The sequence below is a fragment of the Meleagris gallopavo genome, chromosome 2 (assembly GCF_905368555.1).
Source record: "Meleagris gallopavo chromosome 2, MGAL_WU_HG_1.1, whole genome shotgun sequence".
Classification (NCBI taxonomy): domain Eukaryota; kingdom Metazoa; phylum Chordata; class Aves; order Galliformes; family Phasianidae; genus Meleagris; species Meleagris gallopavo.
In genome coordinates this window covers 53,549,901-53,566,327 of record NC_139405.1, presented here as the reverse complement: position 1 = coordinate 53,566,327, position 16,427 = coordinate 53,549,901, and the positions used below count along the sequence as shown (strand labels likewise).

Below are 16,427 nucleotides of genomic sequence, written 5' to 3'. Positions count from 1 at the left end.
ATGAAGCCTCCCAAGCCACAAGGGTTTTGGCATTTTATGAATATGATATCCTTTAATTGGAAAATTTAAATCTCATAGCTGTGGGAACAAAAACTGGGGGGAAAAAAAACATAAATACTGAAGAATAAAATACCTGACTTGGTTCAGAACACCCTATCAATTTATAAATAGATTTAGTCATTATCCTTTCAAATTCTGTATGGTTTTCCACACAATACACATCATGCAGAAAGGTCTCAGATTCACAGCTAAGACAGAACTGTTGTCCCTCAAAAGGGTAATGAATAAAAAAGAATAGAGCATTCTTTCATGAGCTACTGGGCAACAAAACATGAGGAAAAAGTTCCAATAACTGACGCTACTGTTCAACAAACATTAAAAGTAATCCAATACTGCAGTTGGTTCCCTCTCATGCTTGCAGAAGAAGGAAAGAAAAAGCCTCCAAAACTCTTAGCAAAACGTCATTAAAAAAAAACAAGACTGATGCAACAGTTTAGCTATGTTAGCATAAAATGCCTTTAAACATAGGAAGTTGGATAAAGCACGTAGCAGAGATGCTGAGCACAAGAGGCAGGCGATGCTCTGAGCAGGAGGTGGCAGCATTTGGAGGCAGCAGGCTCTGCCAGCAGGTTCTCACCCAGTCCAGCTAACATTGAAAACAGAATCACCTTAGCAGTTCTGCTAGGCCTGGTCAGCCCAAAGCTTCAGATCAGCTTTGCTGCAGGAAAACTAACCACAGACACACAACAGTGCTGGAGTTGTTCCACAGTCCTGGATGCTGTTAGTCCCGTCCACTACTGTAAGGCAGTTCTTCCTCCAAGTAGGAAGGCTCTGAGAAGCTGTATTCCAGAATTCTGGCTTGTTTCAATCGTGCATTGCCTACTTTCAATGAATACTGCAGTGATAGCAGAGGAACAACATCACAGACGCTGAAACAAGACCAAGTTGGTAATGCTCAATCTTCACGTCATGCACCCCCTTACTTGACATTTTCAGTGGATCAACTGCTAACAGCTGAACGAAGCCACCAAACCTTAACCTGGTCCTTTGGTGGCTGTGGCTGCAGCACCCCAACCTGAACGCACACGTGAATAATAATAATAATAATAATAAAAAGAAATAAAACTGAATAAGATGCATAATAAAATAAGCCCCAAGCTCCCTATCCCAGCTCTCCCCACATCAGCCCATGTCCGACAGCAGCACTGCAGTGAGAAGGAGTACCAGAGACTAAACACTTCTCGATGAGGAAACTGCCCCCAGGCACGGAGCTCAATACTTGGGCCGCTGTTGTGTTTGCAAACGACCCCAATGCTGCCCAGGGCATTTTCTGCCTGTGAAACCTCTACGATGGGGTTCCCATGGAGGCCGTTATCACCAGAGATAATGCTAGCCAATGAGCACCTGCTGTGCTTAGCAGCTATCACTTGACCCATTCCCAGAAAGCACTTCCACTCTGAAACACTTTTGTTCCTTAAAATAAACATTAACAGAGGTTAAAAGCAGCACAGGTCTCCCTATCTCAAAGAGAAATAGGACCTGTCCAACCAATAACACTTAACTGATGGCTTAATTGCATTTCCATTCTTTTGTCTCCATGGGCTGAGGAGGAACACAAAGGAAGGCAGCCAGGGGGCAGGGCTGGCACCTCGGCACAAGCGTGGGCACTGGTACTGGCATGGCCAAGGCAGAAACCACTTAGCTGATCTTACAGTGCACAGTTTAGAGGACTCAGCATTACATACAGAAGCTTCAGTGGTCCATAATGCATACAGAATCACAGAATGGTTTAAGTTGGAAGGGATCTCCAAAGATCATCGATCTCCAACTCCCACACTGTGGGCAGGATTGCCAATCACTAGATCAGGCTGCCCAGGATTGTACCAGACACCAGTGAAACTCAACCCATGAGAATCAACTATAAATTCTTCAATATGTAAAAGTTTATCACTGGGGGACAGAAACTACTTTTAAAAGCTTTGGTAGGTCACAACTAAATCACTGAATTGCCTATATATGTGCTATATTACAGATCATCCAAACTATAGAAGTAGTTTGCACAGTTTTTAAAATAGTCAATAGTACTTAAAGGAATTCTTCTCTCTTCATTAGGAAAACACTGAAGCAATGCCAACAAAATGAATGCACTTGGACAAGGAGAGCAGACACTCCCACTGCATACCTGGGATCTCAATCCCGTTATTTAGATGCAAAAAAATTTCCTAGGCACTTCTCCACACAGCTGTTTGTATTATTTAAACTCCGAAGCCACCAAGTTCTCACCCACGAAGAAGCTGAAAGGTGCCTTGAAGAGACTCAACTATTTACATGCAAAACCAACTACTTCAGTCTCCAACCTTTTATAATACAATGCAACAGCAGCCACCAAAGGCCTCCCCCTGGTTGGCATAGTACTGAGGGGGTCATGTCCCACTCTGCAGCATCACTGGGGTGGCTTCCCATCACCTCTGGGTGCCTCTCTAATAGCTCTCCCAGAATACAGAGGCCATGAAATTGTACGTGGAGCATAACAGAAAGCAGACATGTGGTATTTCACTGATCAGTGTTAGCACTGTGTGGCTAGATTTATCGATCTGGCAGTAATTAGACATTGTCAGATGACCAGCATAACATTAATGAGGAAAAGAAAATCAACACAGTTGTGCACGTATCAATACATTTCAAAAAAAAAAAAAAAAAGTCTAGTGTAAGAAAGCCAGCCAGCTGTTTTTCTTTTTTTTTTTTTTTTTTCCAGGAAAAAGTTCCTTTGTCTTGTGAAATTTTGCCCTCATCACTCTAAAACACTTTTTAGAGCAACCATTCCATGAACAGCTGGGTGCCTTTGCTTAGGTGGTCAGAAAGAAACGAAGGCAGGCAATAAGGCTAAAAGTGAAACAGCTGAGCATTACCATTGTCTATCCTAGGCTCTCTCCTTTTCCCCATCTGTATTTGCTAATGAAACAAGAAACTATACAGATTTGAAAAAGAGAGAGTCATCACAATTCAGGAATTCTTTCTTCTCACATTCAGGAGGAAAACAACTTTAGAGACCCAAGGTTATTCAAGCAGGTTTCTTTAAGTACTCATCAGCTACTTTAAAGATCTTTGAGTTTCAGACCTTTTTCTTATTTCTCCTGGTCCTTTCATCCACCAATTATTTCTATGGCTTTCAATTAGAGCACCATGTCAACAGCTCCACTCAACTAAACCAGTAATTTTGCTAAGGAGGAGCACTACTGAGCTGAAAGCAAACGCTCAACACCTCTCAGACACAATCAGAACGCATGCATGAGGGCAATACCATGCAGCTCTAACTTCGCTGGCACACCTGTGTATTTACACACATTTTCTAAGTCAAAATATGTTCTTTTCAGAGCAAGATTCTTCCCAATTTCCTCATTCTCTAAAAGAGTAAGAAAAACATGGATGTTTTCCTCACTTGCAGATACATTTTACCTATTTAGTCCTTTAATAATAACCACAATACCCAACAAAAAGGATCCAAACTTCCTTACTCGGCCAGAAGCTGTCATCCTCCTTTCTCAGCAGCTTCCTCTTGAGGCGCCCGGGCAACTTGGGGTACACATTGCCCATCTTTCCAGCATGCAGTGGGATGAGTTCCTCCTCATCCTCATCCTTGCAACCCGGCTGCCACTTGCTGCTGCTGAGGCACCCGACCATCGGCTCTGCAGGCAGGCAGCGCACATAGGCAATCATTGTGCTGTGCTGCTCTCGAGGATGGTCCCGCTGTCCCCAGTGGCTAGTTCAGTGCAACAGGGAGTGGCCAGCTCAGAACCCGTGAGCAGCCACATTCAAAGCACTATGAAGGAGAAGATTTTCTCCTCCTATACTTAAGAGAAGATAAACTATTTGGTTGCGCCCAAACCGTTTTGAGCAAGGTTCTACTATCCCTTAAAAAAAAAAAAAAAAGAAAAGAAAAAAAAAAAGAAAAAAAACAACAATAAAAATCAATTGTCTAATGAACAGCTTGCCCTAGCTGCTGGGTTCCTATCCGCTGCCCCTGTCTCACAGCACAGAGCCAGAAATTATCGGCTGCGCAGAGCTGTGACACTGAGTTGTCTCCCCAGGCTTCTCCTTTCCTGCTCCCGCTCAAGCCTGCAGCTCCTCTTAAGCCTTATCCCTGATTATTCACCGCCCTCTGACCAGCAGGTACTGGGGCCATACACAGATGGCCACATCCAAGAAGCTTATTTAAAGCTAACCGGCTGTAATCACTAGGACGCTGACAGCCAGAGAACCATCACTACTGGGGCACGGGTCTGCCAAGAGCAGGAGCATTTGCACTCCTCTTGGATGTGACAGCAGAAAAGACATATATCAAATAAAATAAATGAAGTATTGCAAATTCTGTATTTGGATGTTAGGAAGAACACTCCCTTTCAAAGTCAGAATCATTGTAATCATCAAGCAGCAGGTATCCAGGTATCTTTCAGGGTAAGCCACAGCAGCAAGCACAAAACACAAGCAGTTCTCACTTTGCACTCAGTTAGTACTGCATAAATAAATATATCCCTCAACATCTCTAGAAGAGAGGCATTATTCCTATTTAAAGACAAAGACAGTCTCAATGAGATTTAGGAACCTGCCTACAGAGAGGAAAAGCCAGGATTACAATTGAGGTCCCCTCGGTTCCCTCATCTACAAGCCAACAGCCTCTGGGGCCTCACCCAGAGGTAAGGAAGTTTCCATGCTGGTTTCCACACCAACCCTAATCTCGCATCCTACACACTATCTTCCTTCAGGGCTCAGGAAGCATGCCTTTCCTGGGCTTTGCAGTCAGCCCACAGCATGCTCACTTCAGGACTGCAAGAAAAACAGCACAGAAAGGCGCACACAATCCCCATGTAACCTTTTGTCATCAGCAGCTTTTCAAAGTTTGATTTTAAAGTTTGATTGTTTGAGAGGCAACACGAGAGGATATGCATTTTTACAAAAGGGACAACACTAGTGGTCTACACAAAGTACAACTAACTGAGCCCAGTTCTGGGTCTGCCTCCTTAACTCCCCACGAATGCTATAGTCACAACCCATACCATTCATGAAAGGCCCAGGCTCTGTACAGAGACACAAAGAAATGTCAGGAAAGTTAGTTATGTACTTTAAAAAAAGACTTTTTTGCTTTCTAGTTGATAGCTAGAATAAAACGTTTGGACAGAAAAGCCATTGGTTAAGAAAAAAAGCAACAGCGCATCAGGTGAGACACAGCTCCTGTGCCTTCCTGACATTGCGCACGTCGCCTGCTGCTGCCTGCAGCTCTGGCCCAGTCTGGGAACAGTGTGTGCTCATAGATGGCCTGTGGCATTGCACCATGCAAAATGCACCACCCAGCAGAAGGTGTCTGCAGCATTGAGCCAGCAGTGCTGGCAATGGAGAAGCGAGCAAGATGCTTCCTAGTTTGGTAATTGTTTTGTTTTGTTTTTAAATGTTCTGCTACTTTGCAGAATGATCTGAAGAAGTAATTGTCTCTGTATAATGATTTATAGATACCTTACGTGGTTGAATCTCAGCAAACTTGCAAACAGAAGAAAGCAGGTCTTTGAATGAAAAGTACCAGAAAACTTCAGTGAATAGGGATGAAATAAGCCTTGCCTATAACCTAATACTTTTTGGCAGGCATTTCAAGCGTTGGCACCAATAGGGATGGAAAGAAGTGAACGTACCAACAGGAACGGCAAGAACTGCCAGCACAGTGGCTCTTCCACATGCATAGAGGGAACCCAAGGGCACCAGCTGAATGCTGGTCACGGGGCATTGAGGCAAAGACAAATACGCAAAGCCAAGTAAATTTACTCATCAGACTATGAGAAAGAAACTGTGATGAACACTGTCTGAGTTCAGCTCTCCCATAAACCACACGTATCCTTGTGTCCATCAGAATGAATGGGTGTCTAGACAGCCTTCCTAAGGGGGTGAATCTCCATGGGTGCTGCTAGCAAACCAGCTCAAACATACAATGCACAAGAGCTCCTGAATGGAGCAATAACTCTGTAACCCGCTGAGCTGGCACAGTGCTCACTGCCTCACCTCTTCCACCCTGATGCTAGGAGGGTCCTGGGAAAAGTCTATTTATTGGAGATGAACAAAATTTCTGATATCAGTGTTACTATGTAGTATGCAATGAAAACAAGGATGCAATAAGATAGAGGAAAAAGGCAAAACTCAATGTTGAGCTGACTGAGATGTTCCAAGCACTTAACAAGATGTTAACAGGATAACATATTGGCCTGAAGACCCAATAACATTTAACATCCACTTTTCTGGACTACAGATAAAGCCCATTAGCCACGTTCTCAATGCGTGCTCACGCAGTAAGGCTGATGCACGATAATGGGATCAGGGCTGAAATCCAGTTTAACAAGTATATTTACCATACGGCAGGCACTAATGTCCACACAAATTTTTCACAGAATAAATCTGTTCTTCTCTGACACCTGGAAGACCTTGGCAACATATACAATAAGTAACACATACGACACATGACCTGATGACAGTTATCTTAGCTATTAGAAAATACAAAATCATAAACAGTTGGGAAGAGGATGCCCTATTGGATGTACTGTTCTCATGTGAGAAAGACACTGTGTATCTTGTGAACTTTACCTTTTGCCACCTTCTCCAAAAAAGCTATTAAAAAGTTACTTTATCCTATGCATATATGGAACAATAATCTAAGTGAAAATTTCACCTAAAATCTTTCCATAAAACTTCTGAATAGACTTCACAATTCTACCTCAGCTAAAGTACTGTTTTATTTTTTAAACAGATAGAAGTGAAGCTGTTCATTTTTCTCAGCCTTGAGCTATTATTAATAAAGAGACTTTCCCAAATAGCATTTCCTTTATTACTCTTTTTCACACCATTTAAACACTGAACTATTAGTAATCCAAGTATGAATGCTCTGAGGAGCTTGTTAGACATGCGTATTCATCCTTTTATCAGCATATTTCATTTTTGCTAAACCATCTCTTTACAGGCTTATTAGGGAGAGCTTGAATAATTGGGGAGGAAAATGATTACATTGTACTGGAAACAACATTTGGTCTAAAGAAAGAACATTGTTAAGAGTTTGATGGATGCCTCAAATTGTGACTAACTCCATGATTACAAGAAACAAAATAAAAATACAACCAAAGAAAACATCAGCACTTTTATCAGACATGCCTACGCGTTCCTGGCCTCGGAAAACAGCAGTGGTACTGATAACTTACTACATGTAGGAGTTTTAAAAGCCTGCAGGATATACATAATGGAAACAGGGGATTAAGAATCACAAAGTATGGGTGTGTCAGTCCTACTCGGTTATCAACATAAGCTTCAAAAATACACATAAGAAATTCTATCATGGGTCTTTATGCACAATTTGTAGATCCCCTGCCTAGAAAAAAAAAGATGATATATACAGCATACTAAAATAATGCCACAAAAACATATATAACAATGCACAGCAAAACCATGAAATGAAGTTAATTTCCAATGCAAGCCCAAGAGTCACATTTGAAATTAAAGGGAGCTGGTAGAAATCCACAGGGATAAACTTTGCCCTCATTAGACAGCGATTCTATTTTTAGCAGTAAAGGGCTGATGTACCCTGGGCTTTTTGGCTGATCAGATGAGGGTTCAAATTGTAGGTTATTACAAATAATTACAGCTATTTGTAAAGCAAACAAGTAAAAAAAAATATATTATTTATGCATTAAACACAGAATCATAGAATGGTTTGGGTTGGAAAGGATCTTTAAGATTATCTAGTTCCAATGTATTTCATTGGAGCCATATAACATGAAGTAAACCTCAAAACAATGCTCCCAGAGGGCAAGGATCCCCAGACTGCACAAGGACAACAGGTATCACAGTGGGACCGCAGCTTGCCTGACTGCAGTGCCCCATTGTCTCTGTTCTAGCTGCTGCCAGCTCGTGGTTTGGGACACGTTGTTCTCTCAGCCCCTTCCTCGTTTTGTGCATTAAACATTCAGTGCATCTCAAGTCCTGATTCACATTCATCAAACACACAAGCAGCAAACAAAGGAATTTCAAAAGCAAAGAAAAAAAAAAAAACAGCAACCTCGAGGTATTGTAATTCCTTTTTAACTGAAAATCAGTAACTCAAACAGGAAGAGAGCAGGATGTACCAGCTTTACAGTTTCTGAAGCAAATCAAACATTGGAAGAGCTCTTATAATACCAAGAGACATCAATGAGCACTGGTGATGAAAGGGCTGAGGCAGGGCAGCTGTGCCACAGCTGGGTGTGCTTGGAGTTCCATGCTGTTACCCCTAAGCACTCTCATGGAATTGTTTTCATCAGCTGCTTGTGACCATACAACACATATCTAGCTTTTATCTTCCTTTTTCTTTTTTCTTGTTCAAAGACTTAAGAAACTAAAATCAACATAATACACTGTGTAAAAAACTACAGCAAGCAGTATTGGCAACTGTGCATGTAACAATCTGGATGCAACCCCCTGAAGGTAATGGTGTTCTGCCACTATGGCTCCTGGAGCCAAGGCTGCCAATCCTGGGCACCCCTACACCACATGGAACCTGCAGACCTGCCAACGCAGCAGGCACACGTATCACCTGGACACAACAGAAAGACAGGAAAAAAAAGTGAAAATAAACCAAGAGCAGTGTGAATAATCAACGTCTTATTGGAAAGATAAAACACCTTTACAAATTCTAAATTTCTTCCTTTCTGGCATTCTCAATCAACTCTATCCCTATTTGCAAAACAGCTTCTCCAGTCTCATATTTACTGTGAGCTCAACACTAACACTCTTCCAATAAAACCATGCAGAGATTGCTGCAAATCTTTGCTTCCATCAACAGCTCTTTTCTGCCTCTTCATACATGTATCTCTTGCACTGAGACTGCATCATGATCTGAAACTATCTTCCCATATCTTCCTGCCTCATCAACTCTAAGAATACCCATTACTTTCTCTTCCATATCTTAATTTCATTTTTTTCCTTTGCTGTTATGTAATAGCCCTCTGTAATTACTTTTAATCCAATAATTGTTTTGAGATACAGCATGTAAGTAAGATATTGGAGGAGAAAAAATACACTTTGCATTACATTATTGACAGAACCCAGGAAATTAAAAATACACTTGTGTGTTGCAAGTATTAATCTTCACTTTCAATTTGAAAGCCTTCTTAGGAGCAACAAACAGTGCCTGATGCTCAATATCAAATCTTGATTGTTGCTTTGGAATATTCAAATGAGTCAAATAAGAAAGCAAGTAAAGCCAGCATTATAAGCAGCAGGTAGACCAGAAAAATCTTTCTGTGCTTTTCTATTTCAGCTCTGTTGCCATACAGAAATAAGACTTGATAAGATGAAGAGATTTGTTGGCGCTTTTTACAAACCAGACTGCCTTTGTGAAGGGGGTGTTGCATATTTGGGAGAGAAGACAGAATCATCAGAGAGATGACACTTCTGAGGAGAAGCTGTTACTAGTGGCAGTCTCAACAGCAGCCACCCTTGCTGCCTTGCTTCAGGAGCTTGGCCCCATTTGTCACTTAGGACAGGACAACCCTGGGGCACAGACTGGAGCGATGAGAGGCTGTAAGCAGCCCCATGGAATGAAATCTGGTAGCTCTGGTTGACGGCAAGCTGAATTTGAGACAGTAGTGTGCCCTGGGAGTCCAAAGGGCCAATTGTATCCTGGAGCACATCAGGCCCAGCACTGACACTAGGCGAGGAATGGGTTATCCCACACTGCTCTGCACAGTGCAGCCTCACCTCCAGCATTGAATTCAAGTCTGGGTACCACAATACAAGGACATAAAACTATAAGAGAGTGTCCAAAGGAGGGCAAAAAGAACGATGAGTGACTGAGGTCCCTTTGTTTGTTCAGCCCAGAGCAGAAGAGGCTGAGCGGACACCTCATGGCAGCTGCAACTCCTCATGAGGGGAACAGAGTGGCAGCTCTGAGCTCTGGTCTCTACTGACAGCGCCTGAGGAAACGGCATGAAGCTGTGTCAGGGAAGGGGCAGGGTGGGTCTCAGGCAAAGGTTCTTCACCAGAGGGCAGTGGGCATGGAACAAGCTGCCCAGAGCTGTGGTCACGGCCCCAAGCTGCCAGAGTTCAAAGGGAATTTGAACAGCATTCTCAGACATAGGGCTTGAATATGGGTGGTCCCGCACAGAATCATGAGGTAGACTTGATGATCCTTGTGGGTCCCTTCCAACTCAGGATATTCTGTGATTATGAAAATACAGAGTAAAAGACAATTCATTAGAAGCAGGGTGAGAGGACAGCTGCCCATCTGGAGCCACAACAGGTAGCCGAGCGGGCTACTACAGCACAAACACACAACACGAAATGAAGGAGTTGCACCTCTAACAGCTTATTTCACAACTCGTATTAATTGATGACAGGGAGTTGTAGGAGGATTGCCCAGAGCAGATCTGCTTATTAAACTCATTACCATGGCAACAGAAAAAGAAAGAAGTCATCTCCCTACTCCCATTGTATGCCTGAAGAGGGAAGCATCCTTCTGACTCGAAGCAGCAGCAATTTCCCTTCAACCCAAGAAGCTTATCACGGGACTTAATGCCTGGGAGGGCTTCAATATAAAAACAAAGCAACTTACACTACTCTACAAACACTGTTATCAAAAACATCCACCAAAAGGCTGCCGCCCCAAGCCCGTGTCCTTCTGTGCAGGAAGTTCTGGCCAGCTTCTCTGCTGGAACTGACACCACTGAGAATCAAAGGGGCCCTCAAGAGTAAAACAATGGAAAAGACTTAAAGGATTCAAATTCATATCAAGTGAGGTCATTTTTTTGCCACGTATTTCTAGAAGTGCTTCAATGTTGTATGTCAGAATGTCTCTTTCAGAATGTTTGGCATAAAGTACTGCCCTTAATCTTTACATTAAAAAAAAGAAACTAATGCAATAATACTTATATGCTGGTGAAGGAGCAAGGATGGTGATGTAACATTAAAAAAATAATTCAATAATCACATTTTTCACTGCACAGCCTGCTATCGCCAAGTTGACACACAGGTTTTGGTCAAACATCTGCTCAGCTCCTGAATGCCCCTCCTGGCACCCCATTGCCACCTCCCTGTCCTACAGCTCTGAGCAATGCCACAGACACTGGGATCTCACAGTCACCACTCCCAGCTATGAAGTCCATTTCCCCTAATACTCACTAATGTAGATTTTCCTAATCGCTGATGTATGTAATGCACTTCTGCCAGCAGACTGAGGAAAGATTCTCTCTCAGCAAAGTATACTGAAAGATTAGTTCTTTCAATATTTTATATCAAATATACTAAATTTTTAATCTAAATTGTCACAGTTTGATGAAAATCTTACTTATGCAAGGTAAGCCAGCTTGGAATCCATTTCTTAAGAGTTATGGCTAGATATAGTCTGCATACTTTATAACAGATCACAAAATCGTTTTTTTTTTCTTAAAAAAGTAAGTAAATTCTGGGATTTGTAGATCAGGCATCAAATTCCAGTAGAAAGAGTAACGACAAAAATATGTGGCCACTACCACGGAAAGATTAGTCTAATGAGGAGCAGTACAAAGTTATAGTACTTCAATCCAGGACAAAAATCACATTCTAAGAACGCTCGTGACTCCAGGGATCAATAATATAACCATATGGTGTGTAACTTTTAGTATCCTTTACATAAGCCCTGATTTTTACAAAAAAAAAAAACCTACACGGATTTGTTCTTCTCATACCTTTAACATGAACCTTTCTGGACTGCTGCTTTATGCAGAATACCAAATTAATGGTTGAAGTGAACTGTTCTTACAATTACAGCATTGGATTTTGCTACAAAATTATTTGAACACATGTGGTAGAGCTGCTCCAGTCTACCAGTAACTTTTCCTTCTTGGCACCTGAAACTACAGCCCTGCAAAAAGAAAAAAAAGGAAAAAAAAACACCACCAAAAAACAAATAAAATGGATGGACTTCACAAAGCCACTTGAGAAGAACACCTATCTGAATACTTGCCACATGGAAACACACAAATTAATAAATCCCATTGTTTATGGGTTTCAATATCAGCCTGTTCACTAGAAGAAAATGAAAAAAAAAATCTGAAATTTCGAGCAATGCTGTAAAAAAATAAGTCCCCCTTTAGATTACACTCCCCATATGCTGACATCCTTGTGCCAGGGAAAGATTTTCCCATAAGCAGCCCTGACTGAGCAATGCAAAAGACCTCATGGGCTATATCAAAAACATAAATGAAGACACGGAAAATTGACATAACTTTCCAAGTCTACACTTCTGGTGATTTCAGAATTACATATCCAGAAATTACAGATTTTGACAGAATGTATCTTCTTCAGACTACAGATCAAGATAAATTTGAGGCTGAACAGATCATTATAGACTTTTTTGTACTCTGAAGTCGCTCTATCCCCTTAGACTTCTTTTTAAAGGAAAAAATGACAGTAAAGTTACAGAAATGAGGATGATAATTCAAGACTAGACTTCAAAACAATGAAACTGTGGCACTTCAAATACTATTTGTAAATCTCCCAGAGCACATGGCCTTTCCATGCATGAAATGATTTACATACATATCCACATGAGCATGTACTTATGGAGGATCTGAAAACAAGAGCAATCTCTGATCAGGAGAACAACACAAGAATATCTTAGATCTCCAGTAAAGATCCAAGCTGTTCAACCCAACGGGGTCACATACACCTCATGGCAGCAATTCCATGACAGCCACGAGGCGGTGGCATGTCCTTGGAGTCATGCTGCTGCAGAGCATGCCAAGGGTCACAACAATACCAGTAGACAGGCCAAGGGCTGAGGAAAGACAAGGCTTTGAAAAGAAATCAAAATCTGTTTATGCAGGAAAAACAGGGTGTTTCAGGGGTGAAACTCCATGGCACAGAGAAGTGTTGTTCTGAAGCCTTCAAAAAGCAACAAAAAAACCAAGACGACAACTTCAATTCACCTTTTCAAATTTTCCTTAAAAAAAAAAAAAAAAAAGAGGAAAGAACAAAAAGAATCTTATTCCTCATAAAATTCTCTGAAGATAACTGAGATAACTGTATAACAGGCATGAGAAAAAGAAGTATTTCATTTCTAAATTCTAATTAAGGTCCTAAGCACATACTACTACTACTACTACTACTACTACTTCTTCCACAGCCTTCATCACTTCACACATCTTCCCAGTTCCCACCTTAACCCCCTCTTAGAATACTTCCTGCCAGGACAGAAGTTTAAAACCAACCTGTGCCTCAGGAAGGCATTGGTGTTGCCACAGTCTGTTTTCCAGCAGACACCTGGTTTGAATGGGGAAATAGCCACAGACTGCCGCACAAGTGAAATCTCATGGTTGCCAGCATCTACAAAAACCTCCAGAGTTCATCTGATATCAAACTGTGACAAAAAATAAACCTGACTGTCTAAAGAAGGATGCGTGTGTGCATTTGGACAGCAGGAAGTTTTTATCCAACATACTGAAATATATATATATATATAAAACCCCTTTGCAAATTAAACCTTCAGGCAAGAGTGTCCAGCTGGTTGACCTCAATAATGAAGGCAGGAAAAACCTGGGCTTTCCTCATTACTTAAGCTTCATGCTTCTTTATCTCACATACGCATGTTAAAGAGGCAGCAATTCTCCTAAGACTAAAAAATGCACAAGATAATCCAAGCCTCTGTGGCTGAGGTACAGAGAGCATGTGCCCCTCCTGGAGAGTGGGCTCTGGGCTGTGCTGAAGCTTCAGCACCACAAGCATTAGCCCCCGTCTTCACTATCAGGTATGGCTACAATTGCCATTGTATCTTTTCATTTTAGCAGTTACTGATGAGTTTAAAGTAGAGTAAGCATGAACTAAAACTTAGAAACAGAAAGGAACCAGGATGCCACGTTGGGAAGGGATTCCCAACAGATTTCTCAGTTAGGAGGATTTCCAGGTCAAGAAAGCCCTGGTAACAAGCGGCCTGCAGAAAGATATTGCAGTACCTTGCCACACATGTAACTGCAGGGCAGCACGGGGAAAGAGAAAGAGAAGGATGTCAGCAAGGTCTGAGGTCCCTATGAGAGCAGGAACCTTTTAAAATAAAACTTACAACTGGAGTGCACCCGATGCTAGAAGGGGACAGGAGAAGCCCAGGAGTCCCAACCAGCCCAAGCCTACAAGATTTCTGTACCAGCAGAGTCTGTTGCTCAGTTTAAATGGAAGGTTAGAGAGTGGAGCACACTTGCAAGCCTGTGTGGTGCCAGGATGACCTGCAGGGCACCTGTTCCTCACCCTGTCTTTCCCTGCAGCAGAATAAAAGAGAAAAATATCAGATGGTGCAACTAAGTAAGTAAAAGGATAATTCTTCCTGGTTCTCACAGACAGACCACCAGAAGCACTTAAACGTGAGATGACTGCATCATACAGTACAAATGCAGTCCAGTGTCCAGACCTCCACTTAGCCCAAAAGACCACTGCTACAAACCTCATTTACTTCCTATAGAAATTCTGACTGAAACTACGAAAACTTATCAAGAGCCATCTTAAAAACCTCTTTGTCCACATTATCCTGTTTGGAAGCCTGTTCCACAACTTCCCTCCTCAGATGGTTTGGGATCTTTTAATGTCAGACTTCAATTAATTCACAGCTTGCTCAAAACCATTCATCTTGTGCCAATACTGTACTTTAACTTCAACAAGTTTCCTCTCTCATCGTGATTTCCCTCTCAAGCTACCAGCTAGACTAAATAAGCCATGCTTTTGTAACCTCTCTGCATCAGATCAGCAATTAAGCTTAAACTATTTTCAAGTCTCAAGTTCCAGATAAGTAGTTACACAAGAGTTTTAAATGCCAGGAACATTTTCTGAATTTTTTAAAATACAGACAGAAAGAGTGGGATGCTCTAGAGGACTGGGAGTCAGACAGCACTAGGACAGCATTAAAATAAGATGCCTGGGGTAATTATAGGCTGTTCCACCAGACATTAACCACAGGCAGGACCGCAGCTGTGACAGGACTCTGAATAGAAGAATTAATAAAATTTCCATCTCTTAATGCCAGGCAATGTGCTTTCACAGGAAGCAGATCTCCTATTTGACCAAATTTTATGGCATTTCCCCAGAAGCACATCAGTCTCCTGCACAAATGCTGCTGGGAAAGAAAAAAAAGCTATTGTAGACGAGTGACAAGCATAGATAGTACAAATCTGGTAAATCTGCTAATGCCATACTTAAGCAAGACCATTACTAAGCTTAAACAACTGAAAAATGTGTGAAGATATTTATAGGTTTCAAGTATGTGTACGCTGTTTCAAAGACTACTTCAATGTGAAATTCTTTCAATACTTATGCATCCCATCAGCTGTGCATGCTACTTTCTACTTATGTTTTCATATTCTTTAATCTCCACGGATTTACTGTTTAAAATTAACAGTGTTGGCTTCTTGCTGCACTTTGGCACAAATTCACTGCCCTCTCCTATTGCAATGCACAGCAATCACCATCTGTATGTACTGTGGTCACAAGCCTCCAGGTGACAGTGGGTTGGTATTGTTTAAAAATCAAACATTAGCAGGTCAAGGAAAACAGCAGATGATCGTTCTACCAATGATTCATTTGCCATTAGTCCCTCTTCAAGATTACAGCAGTGTGAATTGTGCAAAGGAGTCCTACTGCAGCCTGCAGTGAAGCAGACAAGGAGCAGAAAGAGAGGTAATGCATTAAATGCCCATGTGAAAGTAAAATTAGAGGCAAAGATGCGTGTTAATTATATGGTTGTGACAGCAGACAAGTCAATTTTCATAAACTCTTTAAGACTAAAGAACAACACCTGAATAGACCACGTCAGGTGTTTCTGTCTGTGTGCTTACCTGCGGCTGCATTTAAAAAGCACAAGCTACATTCAAATACTGAAAGCTCTCCCGATCTCCTCGTTTCTGATTATCTGCTAAAGATCTGCTGAAGGTGAGGTTGTGTACTAATCGCTTTCACAGCTAACCCCATCCAGCCCGCTTTGTTTCCACGCCAATTTAGGGTAGCAGAGTAAAAGACCCGTGTGCCCCGGGAAGGGCTGGCATGCCTACCGGAGGAGATGTTTATCTAACACCTGATTACATTCAGCCCAGCTTCACCCACTGCCATCGGCCTCCTTAAAATCTTAACGGAAAAAATACATGCCCACACCCTGTTCTGTTACCAAAATAAGAAAAAAGCAAACACACCAAACAAAAGGCATTCATTTGGTAGGTCCTGAGCCAGTGCCGTTTTGTGGCCCGCCTGGGCAGTCAAATGAAGCAGCCCCAAGGAGCGTAACGCATTTCACCAACAAGATGAGCAAACATCATTAGGGGCCAAGAGCTAGGGAGCAGCTCCCTCCGCTCAGCCCTCACTGCAGAAGCATCCCTGGGCTTCCATTTGCCCCTTCAGCCGCACGCAGACCC

At 42.0% G+C, this 16,427-nt stretch overlaps 1 protein-coding gene across 11 annotated transcripts in view; it reads right to left on the bottom strand.

Moving 5' to 3' along the window:
• NHSL1 (NHS like 1) overlaps positions 1 to 16,427 on the bottom strand; it is a 162,150-nt gene that overhangs the window by 60,750 nt on the left and 84,973 nt on the right. The window contains exon 1 of one of the 11 annotated variants that reach the window (XM_085217191.1): positions 3,516 to 3,732. The exons of the other annotated variants lie outside the window; for them this stretch is intronic. Within the exon in view, the coding sequence (XP_085073317.1) occupies positions 3,516 to 3,717 (202 nt within the window). The 5' untranslated portion in view covers positions 3,718 to 3,732. Of the gene's footprint in view, positions 1 to 3,515; positions 3,733 to 16,427 lie in introns of those variants that run through there. 11 annotated transcript variants of the gene reach the window in all.